The sequence below is a fragment of the Eutrema salsugineum genome, unplaced genomic scaffold (assembly GCF_000478725.1).
Source record: "Eutrema salsugineum unplaced genomic scaffold, Eutsalg1_0 scaffold_12, whole genome shotgun sequence".
NCBI lineage: Eukaryota > Viridiplantae > Streptophyta > Magnoliopsida > Brassicales > Brassicaceae > Eutrema > Eutrema salsugineum.
In genome coordinates, this window is record NW_006256895.1 from 10,606,295 (window position 1) to 10,622,070 (window position 15,776).

Genomic DNA, 15,776 nt, shown 5'->3' on the forward strand with positions numbered 1-15,776 from the left:
TCGAATCTTTTGACCATTTGTTCGCTACTATTGTTATCCGCATAATTTTGATACATGTTTCCCTTTTTTCTAAGTTGCTATGCAAGAGACTCAAGAGAGCTCTTCCAAACTTGATTTCAGAGACACAATCAGCCTTTGTGGCCAAAAGGCTGATAACCGATAATATTCTGCTTGCGCAAGAAAATTTTCATGCCCTTCGTACGAATACTAGTTGTCGACTTGAGTTTATGGCTATCAAAACGGATATGAGCAAGGCGTATGATAGAGTTGAATGGAGCTTTATTGAAACTTTAATGCTAAAGATGGGGTTTGATCAGAGATGGATTAAATTATTAATGTGCTGTATTACCTCGGTTTCATATCAGGTTATATTAAACGGAGAACCGAGAGGCAAGATCAAACCCTCGAGAGGGCTACGTCAAGGAGACCCACTTTCACCCTTCCTGTTCATCATTTGTACAGAGGCACTAATCTCCCTCCTAAATGGAGCGGAAGAAGAGAAACGTATCATGGGATTGCGTGTCGCACGAGCAAGCCCACGGGTCTCGCATTTATTGTTCGCGGATGATAGCCTTTTTTTCTGCAAAGCGGAGGTCGGACAATGTGAGGAGATCCTGAAAATTTTAAACATGTATGGCAATGCTTCAGGACAACGTCTAAACACTGCAAAATCTTCTATAGTTTTTGGAAATAAGGTTGACCAGACTACAAGACAAGAGATAAAAACCATTACTGGTATTTCTACAGAAGGTGGCATGGGAAAGTATCTGGGAATCCCAGAGGAAATTTGTGGCTCAAAGATGAAAGTTTTCTCTTTTGTTCAAGACCGTCTTAATAACCGGGTGAATTCATGGTCAGCTCGACTTCTTTCTAAGGGAGGAAAAGAGATTCAAATAAAGTCTGTAGCCCAAGCACTGCCGACATATGTTATGTCATGCTTCCTGCTACCACAAGGTCTTTTAGATAAACTTAATAGTGCAATATCAAACTTCTGGTGGAGTTCCAAACAAAATAGCAGGGGTTTACATTGGATTGCATGGGATAAAATTTGTACTCCCCAAGATAGAGGCGGGTTGGGATTCAGAGACCTCCATGATTTTAATATCGCCTTGCTTGCAAAACAATTGTGGAGGCTTATTCAGTTCCCCTCGTCCTTACTTGCGAGAGTCCTTCGAGGAAGATATTATAATAGATCATGCCCGCTAGAAGACAGGAGAGTTTACTCACCGTCATTTGGTTGGCGTAGTATTCTCGCCGCAAAAACCTTTTTAAAGCTTGGTTTGAGGAAGACTATTGGTTCGGGCCTTAATACTAGAGTCTGGAGTGAACCGTGGATCCCGGATATGCCAGCCAGACCCGCAAGAGCTTCAGTCGGGATAGGCTATCGCCACCCTCAACTCATGGTTCATACATTTATTAGACGAGATACTAAAGAGTGGAATATTCCCCTCCTTCATGAATACTTCCAACCTGAGGATATCCCTCTTATCCTTGGGTTGAGACCTAGTCGTAATTTTTCCCTTGATGGGTATGCATGGAATCACACAAAATCAGGAACTTATACGGTGAAATCCGGATATGATTTAATCCGAGAGTTTAACTTACGTGGGAACCCGGAGGAGGCGATAGAACCAAGTATCACTTGCCTCCAAAGTCACGTTTGGAAAGTCCGCACAGCGAGGAAACTAAAACATTTCATGTGGCAAGCGCTTTCAGGATGTGTGGCAACTTGTGAAAAATTAACTTATAGACACCTTGGCAATGATAGGAGCTGCCCTAGATGTGGGGGCTCTGAGGAATCTATCAACCATTTTCTTTTTGAATGTCCCCCAGCTTTACAAGTTTGGGCTTTATCGGACTTCCCGTCCCTTCCGGGCTTCTTCCCGTGTAGTTCTATTTACCGAAATATGGACTTCCTATTTTGGAGAACAAAAGAAGTGGGTCTAGTTGAACCACATAAAGACATCTATCCTTGGATCATATGGTTCATATGGAAAGCAAGAAACGATAAATTATTTAACGGAAAAGATACTCCAGCGGTGAAAACACTCCAGTTAGCTTCACTCGAAGCAGAAAGCTGGAGGATAGCGAACCAAAGAGAATGTGAGGAAGAGACTGAGGTCCCACAGGCTCACGACAACTCTTATACCCCACCTTTAATACCATGAATCCCAAACTGCCAAATCGATGCTTCTTGGATCGACCATGGTTTAGTTAGTGGACTAGGATGGAGCTATAAGGACATTATGGGACAAGAGGTTTTTGGACTCCAAGGATGCCGCAAAAGTATCTCATCATTACATGCGGAGATGGATGCTCTTCTTTGGGTTATGCTATGCCTAAAAGATAAACACATTTTAACGATACAAATTGAGACAGATTGCTTGAATTTAATTGAAATGATTGAGAATCCGATCGATTGGCCGGCTTTCACTTCAGAATTAAACGCCTTCCAACATCTTCGAGAGACATTTTCTGCTTTTAACATCACTCATATACCTCGAGCTTTAAACGTCCGAGCTGATTCTCTCGCTAAAGAAGCTCGAGTACGTGGTATCATATTCTCCCATATAAGTCAGACAGAATCGGTGGAGGTGACTTTCCGGAATCATCATCCTACCGATCAAGACGTGACTTAGTAGATGGGTAGTCGACAAAAAAAAAAAAAAAAAAATGTAATGGAAAAAGTGTTCATATTGGTTCATCTCATGAGGGCGAAAAAGCGAATGAAAAAACAAAAATCGATAGTTTCATCAATGTGGTGTTTTTCAAAAAATATTCTATCGCTAAAATCAATATTTTTGACGAAAACTATCGATAATTAATTTTGACCATATGATAAAAATCAGGCTGTAGAAAAGTAGTTTGCGGTTTATTATGTCGTTTTTTGAGCAAGATAGTGGTGAAATCAATGAAAATTTTTTTTTCGTAATTCATGGTAAATCTCAAGCTTACGGAAAGGCTCAAGGCTCAGACTAATCATTGGGAAGGTACCGTCTATGGATATACCTTTTTTCTGGATATTCAAATGAGTCTGAAAGCAAAAATCCATATCTATGTAATATAGTTGTGCATATCAGATAGATCCAACTTGAAATGGTGTCCCAAATCCGTCTCCTTACCATTTGACTACATGACCTTGAACGAATATGTAAAAGAAGAAGACAAAATGCCTATTTGTATGGGGAATGATGGTTATTTTTTCTCTCTTATTGACTAAGTCAAGATCGTATACTAGATCAAGAGCCGGTTGCAACTGTTCAGAAAGCTGAGTATAGGATCCACCTTAATTAGTTTACTATGCGACGTATACGTATGCCAACTGTTCTATTGTAAATCTCGAGGATCAAGGGTTTATATCATGGCAGTTTTTCGAATCTTTTGACCATTTGTTCGCTACTATTGTTATCCGCATAATTTTGTTAGGCGATCATGCTTACGTGATTTTATCCATCGAGTGGCGCTACAAAATTTATTTGCTCAAACATGCAAATCCTTTAAAAAATAATTGCTCAAACTAACTGGCATGCTATGTTATGAGATTCGCCTAAATCTGAATGATATGTTTAGCTCAAACAACAGTTTTTGGCAAATGTCAAATACTAAGTGTTGTCGAGTTTTTGGCAAATGTCAAATACTAAATATTAATGTAGTTTTTGAAACTTTTAAACCATAATTGACGTTTATTTAGTTTAAAATTTTATAGTTTTTTATTTTTTCATCATTTATAGTTTTTTATTCAAAAGCGTGTGTGAATACAACACGTTTTACTTTTTTCTCAGCCAATGAATTCATGTTTCAGATCTTTCAAATTTTTTGGAATATCATAAGGAGTTTTTGATTGCTTTTTATTAAACTGTCAATGAATTTCTTTAAAGTCCCAAGTTTTTAAAGTCCCGATTAGGGGATGTAAATGTCAATTTTTTCAGTTATATAAACAAAACAAAAAATGAACAAACAAAAATAAAAACTTATACCTAGAAAAATCCAAAACCAGATATGATTGACTGGAAAATTTGGAATTTGATCTGACTTGGCTATCCAAATGTTTTGAAATACAGAAAAAAAACTAACCCGAACTCATTTTTTTCGTAGCAGGTAGGATAATATATAAATTTGGTTTCTAATTAATAATAAGGTTGGCTTGATCAGTTTGATTTGAAAACCAACCCTATATGGACATGTTAATGAGAATGAGATGGTCGAGGGAAGAAAACGAAATGGCCGAAATTTAGGTTAATTCTTTTTGAAAAAGATTATTCAGTGCTATCGGTTCTCTTGTCCGCCAATAAAACCAAGGCAGAAGCTGGTGTTTGCATATTTCTGTCATTCAAGTTTAAGTTTTGTTATTAAAAGTAGATTGTGCTTATTATAGACTGTACTATAAAATGTGGGAGTTTGTGGGATTTCCTTATTAGTTTTGCTGTTAAACGTAGTTGTGCATATTTTTAGATTGTACTATGTAACATGTGGAGTTTGTGGTGATTGCCTTTTATAACGTCATTTCAGAGAACGGTTTTGTTTAGGCAATAGGCACTTTAAATTATAGAAAGATCTTAAATTTCAATCAATAGAAGAAATATATTGGTGAACTTGACGATATTAGTTATACGTTGTTTTAGATATTTTTGGCTTAATTATATATATATATATATATATATATATATTTAAGTATAAATATTATAATTTACTTGCCCAAAACATAGTCTAGTAGACATGAATTAAAATCTACATAACGCTTGTTGTTAAAAAAAAAGAGTTTATTGGATCTTAATATATTTTTCCATTTCAACGAGATCTTAATCTATTTAAAGTCGATTAACTAACATGTTAATATCAACAAAATAAAACAAAATGAATAATAATAATAATAATGACATGTTAATTTCACTTTCAGATTTTTGTTAACTAAAATGTACTTCAACTGATAAGTTATTTTGTTTTTCGTTTGTGTTCTATCAGAGACAAACATACATTATCGTATTTTGCAATAAAAAAAAGTTATATAAATTTGTGATAGAATGTGGTTAAACCTCGATTTTGTTAACTAGTTTTTTTCTGTGATATTAGGCGAAAATTTTTTGGCATCTCGGAACAGCCAATACGTGTGGTTAATCTTCGAGGTTGATTCTCTTTAATCTCACCATGAAAGTTCAGAGAAATATATATGTATTTGAGGTTAAATCCATTAAGTTCAGAAAAAATTTCGTCTTCCCGGACGTTTTCGACAAATGAACCATTATAAAAATCACCGCAAAACAATTAATAGTAAATGCATTTATATGGAAATGAAAATATGCAAAGCACACTTATCTATAAAATACTCATCAAAAGACACATATATCGCACAAAATGATATAGTCATCACTTCATTATTTTTTTTATTTTTTATTTTTAACCATTTCCATATATTAGAAGGTGGATACAAAAGCTCCTCGCAGAGTTACAGCGCTCCTATCTCAGACCACAACAAAAACAGGGTCTATTACAAACCAAAAACAATCATCTAAGTCAGCAGCTATCAAAAAAGAATATTAGCCCTAAAAAAAAGTAAACCAAATCGTAAGGAAAGAGGTGATGTGGGGAAGATTTCTCTGAGCTTTTGACAAAGGGTCCAACTTGCATCGAAGGATTGATTGAATCTCTTTGATGATTGCTGAAGCAGGGCGAAAGATACCTGAGTGAAGCCGGGCATTCCTTTCTTCCTAAATTAGATAAACCGAGGCTTGGAACACGAGGTGAATAATGACTGCAACATTCTTGTCTCTGGACAGGTCTTTAATCCATCTAAACCATCCTCAAAAGAAGCAGGTGGTTGTAGATGGGCTTTGGAGGAGAAAAAAGACCATACCTCGGTACTAAATGTGCAGTCAAAGAAAAGATGTTGTCGAGACTCATCAAAAGAATTGCATAGAAGACAAGAAGAAGGAACATTCAAACCCCAACCTCTCATTCTGTCTCGAGTAGGTAGCCTATTTTGAACTGTTACCCAAGTGAGAAATGCATGCTTGGGAATGTGGTGCTTGTGCCAGACCGAACCATACCAGTCTACCTCCACAATCTGTCCCTGAATGACCTCCCAAGTATGCGCCGAGGAGAAGGAAGAAGATGGAGAGCGATCACCTACCTTCCAAAGAAACAGGTCATCCGCTTCAGAAATAGCAATAGGAGCCGGATCTGGTAAGCATTGGCGAAGAAGAGTGATAGTTGGGTTCCTGCTTCTACTAGAAGCAAGCCACCACCCACCATTACGAATACCATCTGCAACCGTAGCATCGCGGGGAAGGCCAGAACGTCTCGGCCCACTGTCCCCTGTTAGATCAATTAGCGGCCCAAGGGAGGTCCAGATCTCCAGCCAAAAACTTGCAGAGATCCCAGAACCCACTTCGCAAACAAAAAATTGTCTAGCAAGCGGGCGGAGCTTGCATAAGCTTTTCCATATCCAACTGCCTGAAATTGTAGCATCGAGTTCCCAGAAGTTAGACGATCCAATAAGGTTGATCCTGACCCAAGAGACCCATAAAGAACCGCAGCAGCAAAAATCATCCAAATCAGCTTAAGACCTAGAACCTTGTTCCACGCCAATAACCTCCTAAGACCAAGTCCTCCACACTGCTTAGGAGTACAAACTGATTCCCAACTAATCTTTGCTCCCCTTGAAGAATTGGGAGCCCTCTTCCAAAGGAAACCATTACACATCTGCTCCAAGGACCTCAAGCATTGATTTGGAAGAATGAAAACGGAAGCCCAAAAAGTGATTGTAGAGTAAATAACTGACTCAATCAATTGCAGCCTCCCTGCAAAAGACAAGTGACGAACAGTCCAAGAGGAGAAGCGACCCTTAATCCTGTCGATCAGCGGTTGATAATCCTGACATCGCAGTTTTTTAGAGGTCAGAGGGACACCCAAGTAACGGACAGGAAAGGAACCAAGCTGGAGGCCGAAAGACTCTGCAATCTGATTACTCATACCGCGGTTACCACCATCAAAAAACACAGCCGATTTTGCTCTGTTCACAGCCAAACCCGAAGCAACCTTGAATTCATCCAGAATCTGAAGAATACCATTAAGGGATTGCGCTGCACCATCGAAAAACAGGAGGATATCATCTGCAAAGCTTAGATGGGTTATCAAGGGAGAACCACATCTCGGGTGAATGCCAAAGCAATTGGTGATAGCTCCCAAATCAAGCTTCTTAGAGAGGATATCCATTGCAAGCACAAAAAGCAGAGAAGAAATAGGATCTCCCTGGCGCAGGGAAAGAAACCGATTAATTCGCCATTGAAAGCAATACTATAAGAGGGAGATGTGATACAAACCCTGATCCAAGTGACGAATAGCTCAGGGAATTCCAAGGCAGTAAGCACGTTAAGAATGAAATCCCAACTGAGGTTGTCGTAAGCCTTTGTGAGGTCGACTTGGAGGCACCCTCGAGAAGTAGTACCATGCTTGTGAAAATCAGTCACTAACTCAGAAGCTAGAAGAACGTTCTCACATAACAATCTTCCTTTAAGAAAACCCACCTGATTCCCCAGAACAGCTAGAGGGACAACACGCTTGAGTCTCTTCTTTAAAATCCTGGTGATGACCTTATAAACTGTAGAGCATAGAGAGATGGGGCGAAACTGAGTTAAATGGTCTGCTCCCACTATCTTTGGGATTAGGGCAATGGTAGTGGCATTGAATCTCTTCACCAGATGACCTGAGTTGAAAAAATCCTTCACCGCCTTAATCGATTCAGCACCAACAGTATCCCAGGCCTCCAAGAAGAACTCAACAGGAAACCCATCAGGTCCTGGAGCCTTGTTCTTGGGCATTTTGAAGAAAGTTTGTTTAATCTCATCGTCAGAGGGGATCTCAACCAACTCAGATGCTAGAGAAGTCGGGCATCTGAAGGGATGGATCTCACGAATCTGCTCAACTGAATAAGGTCTCACATTCGTATCCACTGAACCAAGAAGATTAGAGAAGAAAGAGATCGTCATTCCTTTAATTTGCCCAATATTATCAATACGATCCCCTTGATCATTACGAAGATATCTGATCACATTCGAAGCCTGGTGAGCTATAACTGCCTTATGAAAAAACCTGGTATTGGCATCACCGTCTTTCAACCAGCGAATCCTTGACTTTTGCTTGTAGAAGGTTTCCTGAGCATTTGCAAAAAACTTCCATTTCTCCCGAGCTACAAACTCTTCCCGAAACAATTGATCCGAGGGGGCGGAGAGGAGTGAAGTTTGAATCTCCTCAAGCTTTTCCAGAGCATCCTTAGTCCGCTGTTGAATGTTGCTGAAACCCTCTCTGTTCAATTTCCGACAACAAAGTTTCACTGCCTTCATACGCAACCCCAGCATAAACATACTCGAGCCAATACAAGCCGGTTCATTCCAAGCAGCAGACACATACTCCTGGAATTTCTTATGAGTCGATAAAAATGAAAAATACTTAAAACTTTTCCCACCACGCTCAACCTGATCCACAGTGCTGACCAAGCAAGGAGAATGGTCCGAATCGCCTGGGGGGTCGAAAACCGCACAGGAATTAGGAAAGGAGGAGATCCAACTATCGTTAACCAAGGCACGATCCAGCTTTCGAAGGATTGGATCCTCGAGACGAAGGTTAGACCAAGTGAAGAATGCGCCCCTCCTATCGAGATCAGACAATTCGTTAGCATCTAGGCAATTGTGGAAATCATCGATACCCCTTAAAGGAATTAAGTAAGGAATCACTGAGAAATGCTCATTAGCACAGAGAATCTGATTGAAGTCTCCAACGAGTATCCACGGTTTGTCCTGCGTTGGCGAGCTTCTTTTTACCAGAGAGATTTCTTCCCAAAGCTGTCTCCTTAGTACCTCCGTGTTAAAAGCATACACAAATGCGACCACAAAAGATGTGTTAGTAGCAGGATCTGAGACACCACACAACACTAACTGAGCTTATTTTTTTAAAACAAAGAGTGAAATTGCAGGGTCCCAAGTCACCCAAATCCTGCCATTTTCCGAGAAAGGGTAGTTATTATCCCATCGCCAGCCAGGACAGGTAGCTGAGATAACACTGAGAGCGTTGTCCTCTCTAACCCGAGTTCGAGCAAGCCACCAAGAATCGGTCTGTTCCTATGTACCCAACTCCTGACGACGCGTTGCCTAGAGACACTGTTTAGACCTCTAACATTCCAAGCCAAAAGCTTCATATATACAAACGAAAAAGAAGGGGAGGAAGAGAGAGATCAGGAAAGATAGCAATCCCTCCCCGAGGAACGACCCCTAAGGAGAGACACTACTTCTGAATTGAGTTTTTCAAGGGAAGAGTTTGCTGCGTAGAGGTCATGTTTAATCCTCTGTCGCTCTTTCTTGAGGGCCCATTTTGAGAGATACTTCGTGAAACCAGAATGATCACTATTGCCGGCCGCTGAGAGATCGGAGGCAACTAGACTCAGTCCTGGGGGTTTCATCATACTAGAAGCGACGGCAACCATTTTCCCACTCCGTTTATCCTCTGAAATCGAATTGATACCCTGATGATCAAGAGTCAATAGAACCTGAGAATCAGCAGTGGCAGGAACTCCCCTGGATGAAGCCGGATTTGCACTCACAGACCTCTTCCTCGCACGCGAACGAGCCCGACGCCTAGCCCTCTTACTTGGATTCCGATTCGCTGAGGGATCATCGGAGTCTGACTCAGAAGGAGGGGCAGCTTCCTGAGAGATTCCATCAGACGATTTCAAGGGATTGATGGAGCCAGCAGAAGGCTTAGGAGAAGAGCGTTTCATGAGAGGATGAGGGCAGCGATTGAGAAGATGCCCAAACCTGTTGCAGTTACAACACTTCGGAGGAAGCCTCGGATACTCAACCCTGCCCCTGACTGAAAAACCTTGAGTATCTTTCACAATGACAGTATTCGGAGGGGTTCTGTCGAGTTGAATCTCGACCTTAACTTTCGTGTCACCAAGATGGTAGGGATCCAATTTCGACTTCTCTGTATGCAGCGGTTCTCCAATTGCCCGGCGAGGACACTAATCCCATCAAGAGAATACATTTGCGGAGGAACATTTTTCAAGACTGCCCAAGTCGGAGCTCACTGAAGCTCAAATGAATCAAGCTTGCAATCTGCAGACCAGGGGAAGAAGGAGAAAGCACAGTTGTCCGCTTGCCAATAACCAACCTCTAGAACCCATTCACGAGTAGGGATTGAAGGTATGAAGAACAGGCAGGAGGATTTAGAAATCGTCTGGATGGAGATGTTACCAAATTTCCCCCACACTGGGTTCAAATCAGCATAAATCTCTGACGGAGGAGGAATAGCTCCGTGGAAATGAGCAACAATGTGGCCTTTCCAGGTTTCCGCCGCTTGTAACAGGACAGATGGAGGAGCCTCGACCACCGGAGTTCCATCCTCGAGGAATGAGGGCGAGGAGATGCGTTTCAGATTCCTTAGAGACGATTTGAAACGCTGGGCATAAGAAGGGGCCTCAGCATTTGGGATCGAAGGAGGAATAGAAGAAGTTGATGAGGAGGGAGGATCCGCCACCAGATCCACCGAATCGGAAATGGCCAAATCTCCAGCCGGAGAAACTGAGGAAGGAGCGAGATTATCCTGAGGCGACACCGCATCAGAGGGAGGCGCGGGCACATCCTGAGGAATTTCTTGACTAGGGATTGGATCAGAAGCCATGGGGGAGGAAGGAAGAGAGAAGAAAGAAGAAAGAAGGAAGAGAGAAATTTCCGACTCGGCGTGAGGCCTTCGTCGAACGGCGGAGGCACGGAGAAACCCTAATCTCCCATCGCAGGAATTTTCAATTAATAATGAACGTTTTTCTAAATCATCACTTCATTATTGCCAAAAGTGGAATACAATATCGCTCGCTTCCAGGATTTTACTACAAGAATGACCTAACCTAAAACTACAAACCAGATTACAAAATTCGAACTAGGTAACACCTCTCTATAAAACACTAGTCATCTCACAAATTTGGTGAGAACCTAGAGGAGAGAGGACAACGAATGACCTGAAAGGATCAATATATATATATGTCTTCTTGAAAATGTATACATATACACATAAACACACGTGATTATCATATATTCTAATTTTTTTGAGTGATACACCCTCCACCCTTGATTTGACTTTCTTCGGTCAATTATCATTATTTTAATAAAAAAAGACTACCTTCAATTTTATTAAATGGCGGACTGAACGTTTTAAGATTATCTTGATCAACACCTAGACACATGATGAACCACTCTCCGTCTGTAGTACTGACTCGCGTCTGGTTATGTCAAGTTAATCCATGCATTTTGAATTTAACGGTTATCAGAAAGCTCTCGAAATTAAGGACAAAAGTCACAAAACCATTTGTGTCTTTCCGACCATGCGCGCTATTGTACTTGGGAGATAATACCTTAATTAGATGTATCAGAAGGAGAGACTCTTTACTATACATTATTAGTTGGAGCATGAAATATGTTCACTCTCTAGTGGACGAATAACTTACCAAACGTCAACACATCGGGCATGTTCGTTTGCCCGTCGGCTGCACCCTGCGGCTAGATGCTGTGGTAAGACAAAACTAGTTATTGTTCGTTTGATAGCTGCACATTTGGTCTCTGTGACTAATCGCAACATTTTTAATCGATAGCCTCTAGAGTTTTGGACGGATGCTGCAGCAGACTGTAGCTAACTACAGTCTCCTGCAATAAACAACCCATCATATATTTTTCTTATGTTAAACAAAATTAACTGTACACTTAAAGATGTAAAATCTGACTTACATAAAATTCTGACCTACATAAAAATCATTTTCTTTTTTTTTGTAAAAGACATAAAATAAACTGATAAAAGTCATTATTGAACTTTATTTTGTTAACAAATTTCGTAATGGAGTTAGGTAAATAGCTTACAGCAAATAAGTTTAATAATATAACAATTTCGATCCAAAATTAAGGAGTGTATAAAATTCTTTGAAAAAACCAACAATGTGATGAAGAATTTTAAATAATATTATCATTTCAAATCAACAGTAAGAAAATACTCCTATCACCATTTTCTTATTATTTTTGGGGTCAGCCATTTCTCAGTACCCTCCTCTTGAGTCTTGATAACACGATTTGGGTGGACAACATAAAACCTTCAGAGACTACTTTTATTTTTATTTTATTTTTTAATCATGAAAATATTTATATTGTCTAAAAAATTTAAATAAAAAAAATCCCGGTCCTATAAATAAGAGATATCATCTATTCCCAATTGAAACCCAAACCATTCACAAAGCTTTCTACTCTATAACAGAAACACGAGAATTCGAAGCGAAAAGCAAAATGTAAGTTGTTGAAAATTGGGAAATCCCTCTTTCTTTCCGTTTTTCATGATTTCAGACGAATCTTGCCTGAGTTTTTTTGTTTTTGGTTTTTTGTTTTCTTATGGAACAGGGAAAATGGTAATAAGAACGTGTTGAAGCCGATGGACTCTGAGCAACTGAGAGAGTACGGACATCGAATGGTTGATTTCATTGCCGACTATTACAAAACCATCGAAGACTTCCCTGTTCTTAGCCAAGTTCAGGTCACTTTTCTTTTCCTCGGGAAATCAAAATTCGATGTGGGTCTTATGGGTTTTTCAATCTGTTTCCTCGGATTTAAGGCTTGGAAAAAAAGTCTCATAATTTCAGTGAAATCTCAATGTTTCTACGGTTTTAACCATTTCATCAAGTGGGCTTTTGCTAATGTGAGTTTCTGAATCTCTCTGGTTTATTCACAATGTTGATAATTTACTTGTCGATTACAGCCTGGTTATCTTCATAACCTTCTGCCTGATTCCGCACCAGACCAACCTGAAACGCTTGAAGAAGTTCTTGATGGTGAAAATTAAATTACTGAATAACCCATTTCGAGTTTTTGATGAACTGAGAATAGAATACTTAAAAATCGATTTTTTATTTCACAGATGTTAAGGGCAAGATATTGCCCGGAGTAACGCATTGGCAAAGCCCGAGTTTCTTTGCTTATTACCCTTCTAACAGTAGCGTTGCTGGTTTCTTGGGTGAGATGTTGAGTGCTGGTCTTGGAATCGTTGGTTTTAGTTGGATCACTTCTCCAGCTGCCACCGAGCTCGAAATGATTGTTCTTGATTGGCTTGCCAAGCTACTCAACCTACCCGAGCAGTTTCTCTCCAGAGGTAATTAATAACATCTCTATATAAAAGCTTAATTTTCCTTTTTGCTTTAATTAAGACATGTAGCTAAGTGTTGTTGTAATAGGGAATGGAGGAGGGGTAATCCAAGGGTCAGCTAGTGAAGCTGAACTTGTTGTTCTGATTGCTGCCCGGGACAAGGTTTTAAGAAGCGTTGGCAAGAAGGCGCTTGAGAAGCTCGTTGTCTACTCCTCTGACCAGACACATTCAGCTTTACAGAAAGCTTGCCAGGCATGAGTTTCTTTTTCGAGAATTTTGTTCAAACAAGAACCTTTTGCGTAAGAAGCTAATTACTTAAGGTTTACTGTTGATAGATTGCTGGAATCCATCCAGAGAATTGCAGGGTGCTCAAAGCAGATTACTCTACAAATTACGCTCTGCGTCCTGAAACGCTTCAAGAAGCTGTTTCTAAGGATCTTGAAGCTGGATTGATTCCATTCTTCTTATGTGCTAATGTAAAGAATCATCCTGTTGCCTGTTACTTACCCTCTTGAAAGCATGTTTTGTCTGAAAATAAAAAACCATTTGTTATATCCAGGTTGGAACCACTTCTTCAACCGCAGTTGATCCATTAGCTGCACTGGGAGAGATCGCAAAGGTTATTTTTTCTCATTTCAAATTTCATGACAAGATTCATGATAGCGAATAGGAACTGATGCTTTCTCTCTTACTGCATTCACAGAGCAATGAGATGTGGTTTCACGTGGATGCAGCGTACGCTGGAAGTGCCTGTATATGTCCAGAGTATCGACAATACATTGACGGAGTAGAAACTGCAGACTCTTTTAACATGAATGCTCACAAATGGTTCCTCACTAATTTCGATTGTTCCCTTCTTTGGGTCAAGGTACATATATATATATATATATATGCCTTTTAATCTCACTTTCTCCCTTGTTCTTTTTCTCTTCGCCTATTGAAAAAAAGAAATGCTGATATTTTGATAAACAGGATCAGTATGCTCTCACTGAAGCTCGTTCAACAAATCCAGAGTTTCTCAAAAACAAGGTAAGGATGATTTTGATTTTTACAACAACAAAAAAACTGCAATTAATCTTTCTTCTTCGAATCTATTAGATTACTTTAATTTGTCTTATCTATCCACTTGGTTTTTTTTTTTGGTTTGCCAGGCCTCTCAGGCAAACTTGGTTGTTGATTACAAAGATTGGCAAATCCCTCTCGGAAGAAGATTTAGGTACTTTGCTTTTGCAGAAAATTGAAAGTTTTGTAAGCATATTTGGCATACATATATACAATCTGAGTTTTGTCTTTGTTTTCTTTTTGACAGATCATTGAAGCTATGGATGGTTTTACGACTCTATGGATCTGAGAACTTGAAGAGCTATATAAGAAACCATATCAAACTGGCTAAAGATTTCGAACAACTTGTGTCTGAAGATCCCAACTTTGAGGTAACTGTAAAAACCTCACAAATTAACTTTCCGGAAAAAAAAAAATGTTCTTGATGACAATAAGGTGATTTAATTTATTCTCGATCGTTTGCAGATTGTCACTCCTCGGATCTTTTCTCTCGTCTGTTTCCGCATCGTGCCTGCGGAAAACGATGAAAAGAAGTGTAATAACCAAAACCGCAACCTCCTAGACGCAGTGAACTCTTCAGGGAAACTCTTCCTTTCTCACACTGTAAGTGACATCTCTCTCTTTTGTTCTTTCTTTCTTCTTGTTGGATATATAATGTTATTAACTAAGATATATATATATATATATATATGTATTGGCTTACGTGGGAAACAGGCTTTGTCGGGAAAAATTGTACTACGTTGCGCCATAGGAGCGCCATTGACGGAAGAGAAGCACGTGAAGGAGGCATGGAAGGTTATCCAGGAAGAAGCATCATACTTGCTTCGCAAGTAAACAAGATAAAAAGAATTTATAATAAAACCTGTTTTTGCCAACAAATTAACCGAAGCACTGGTTTGGTTTGGTTTTAATTTGGTTTGGTTTAATTTGGTTTGATATAATCATATAAAAATAAATAAAACCTACCAAAGCTGGACTGATGAACTTACATTTGATTTCGGTAAGGTAATCTTGTGTGTATTTTTTTTTTCCCTCCCAATTGTGTGTATTTTTTTTTCTTCTTTTCCCAATTGTGTGTTGGTTTGGTTTTATTTTGGTTAATCATATGTAACCATTGAAACAAACTTAATGTAAGCATATATAAAAAAAAATCTATTACATCTGATCAAATATTTTACTATCGTAACTCGCATATGTAAGTTATTCAGTTTGTACTAGTGTTGTCGTTATGTTTTATCCAATTTCAAAGTCTTAATTGCACTTTCTTAAAGTTTTTATAGAATTGAGAATAGGGATATGATGCCCACACATTTATATATAAGTGGTAACTTTGGGAGTAATGGAAACCAAAATAACCAATAGAAACATCGAGATTATTCAATCGAATGAAATTTGAAACATTTGAAATTAGAGATATTTATATTTCAATTTTATATGTTCTTTTTTTAACCAAAAAGATAATTATATATGTTCTTTTATTTTCTTTTGACGTTGTTGTTCTTCTTGTTAATCAAATAATCAGACAAAAGAAAGGAATTGTTCTTATTTGA

General features: G+C 39.1%; 1 protein-coding gene across 1 annotated transcript; it reads left to right on the forward strand.

Annotated features, from left to right (window-relative positions):
- The first annotated feature begins 12,269 nt into the window (after nucleotides 1–12,269).
- LOC18025556 (tyrosine decarboxylase 1) lies at nucleotides 12,270–15,256 on the forward strand. The gene is made up of 13 exons (XM_006408889.2): nucleotides 12,270–12,316; nucleotides 12,426–12,558; nucleotides 12,781–12,853; nucleotides 12,940–13,170; nucleotides 13,253–13,416; nucleotides 13,500–13,640; nucleotides 13,724–13,783; nucleotides 13,868–14,032; nucleotides 14,137–14,193; nucleotides 14,316–14,380; nucleotides 14,474–14,597; nucleotides 14,692–14,829; nucleotides 14,941–15,256. Coding segments are annotated over exons 1-13 (1,473 nt in total). The 5' UTR covers nucleotides 12,270–12,314; the 3' UTR covers nucleotides 15,061–15,256.
- Nucleotides 15,257–15,776: the final 520 nt, after the last annotated feature.

Bases quoted from the DNA above. Each gene is read 5' to 3' on its own strand.
- LOC18025556 (XM_006408889.2), top strand. The intron at 13,417-13,499 runs GCATGAGTTTCT...TACTGTTGATAG, and splicing joins CTTTACAGAAAGCTTGCCAG to ATTGCTGGAATCCATCCAGA. The intron at 13,641-13,723 runs GTAAAGAATCAT...TGTTATATCCAG, and splicing joins CATTCTTCTTATGTGCTAAT to GTTGGAACCACTTCTTCAAC.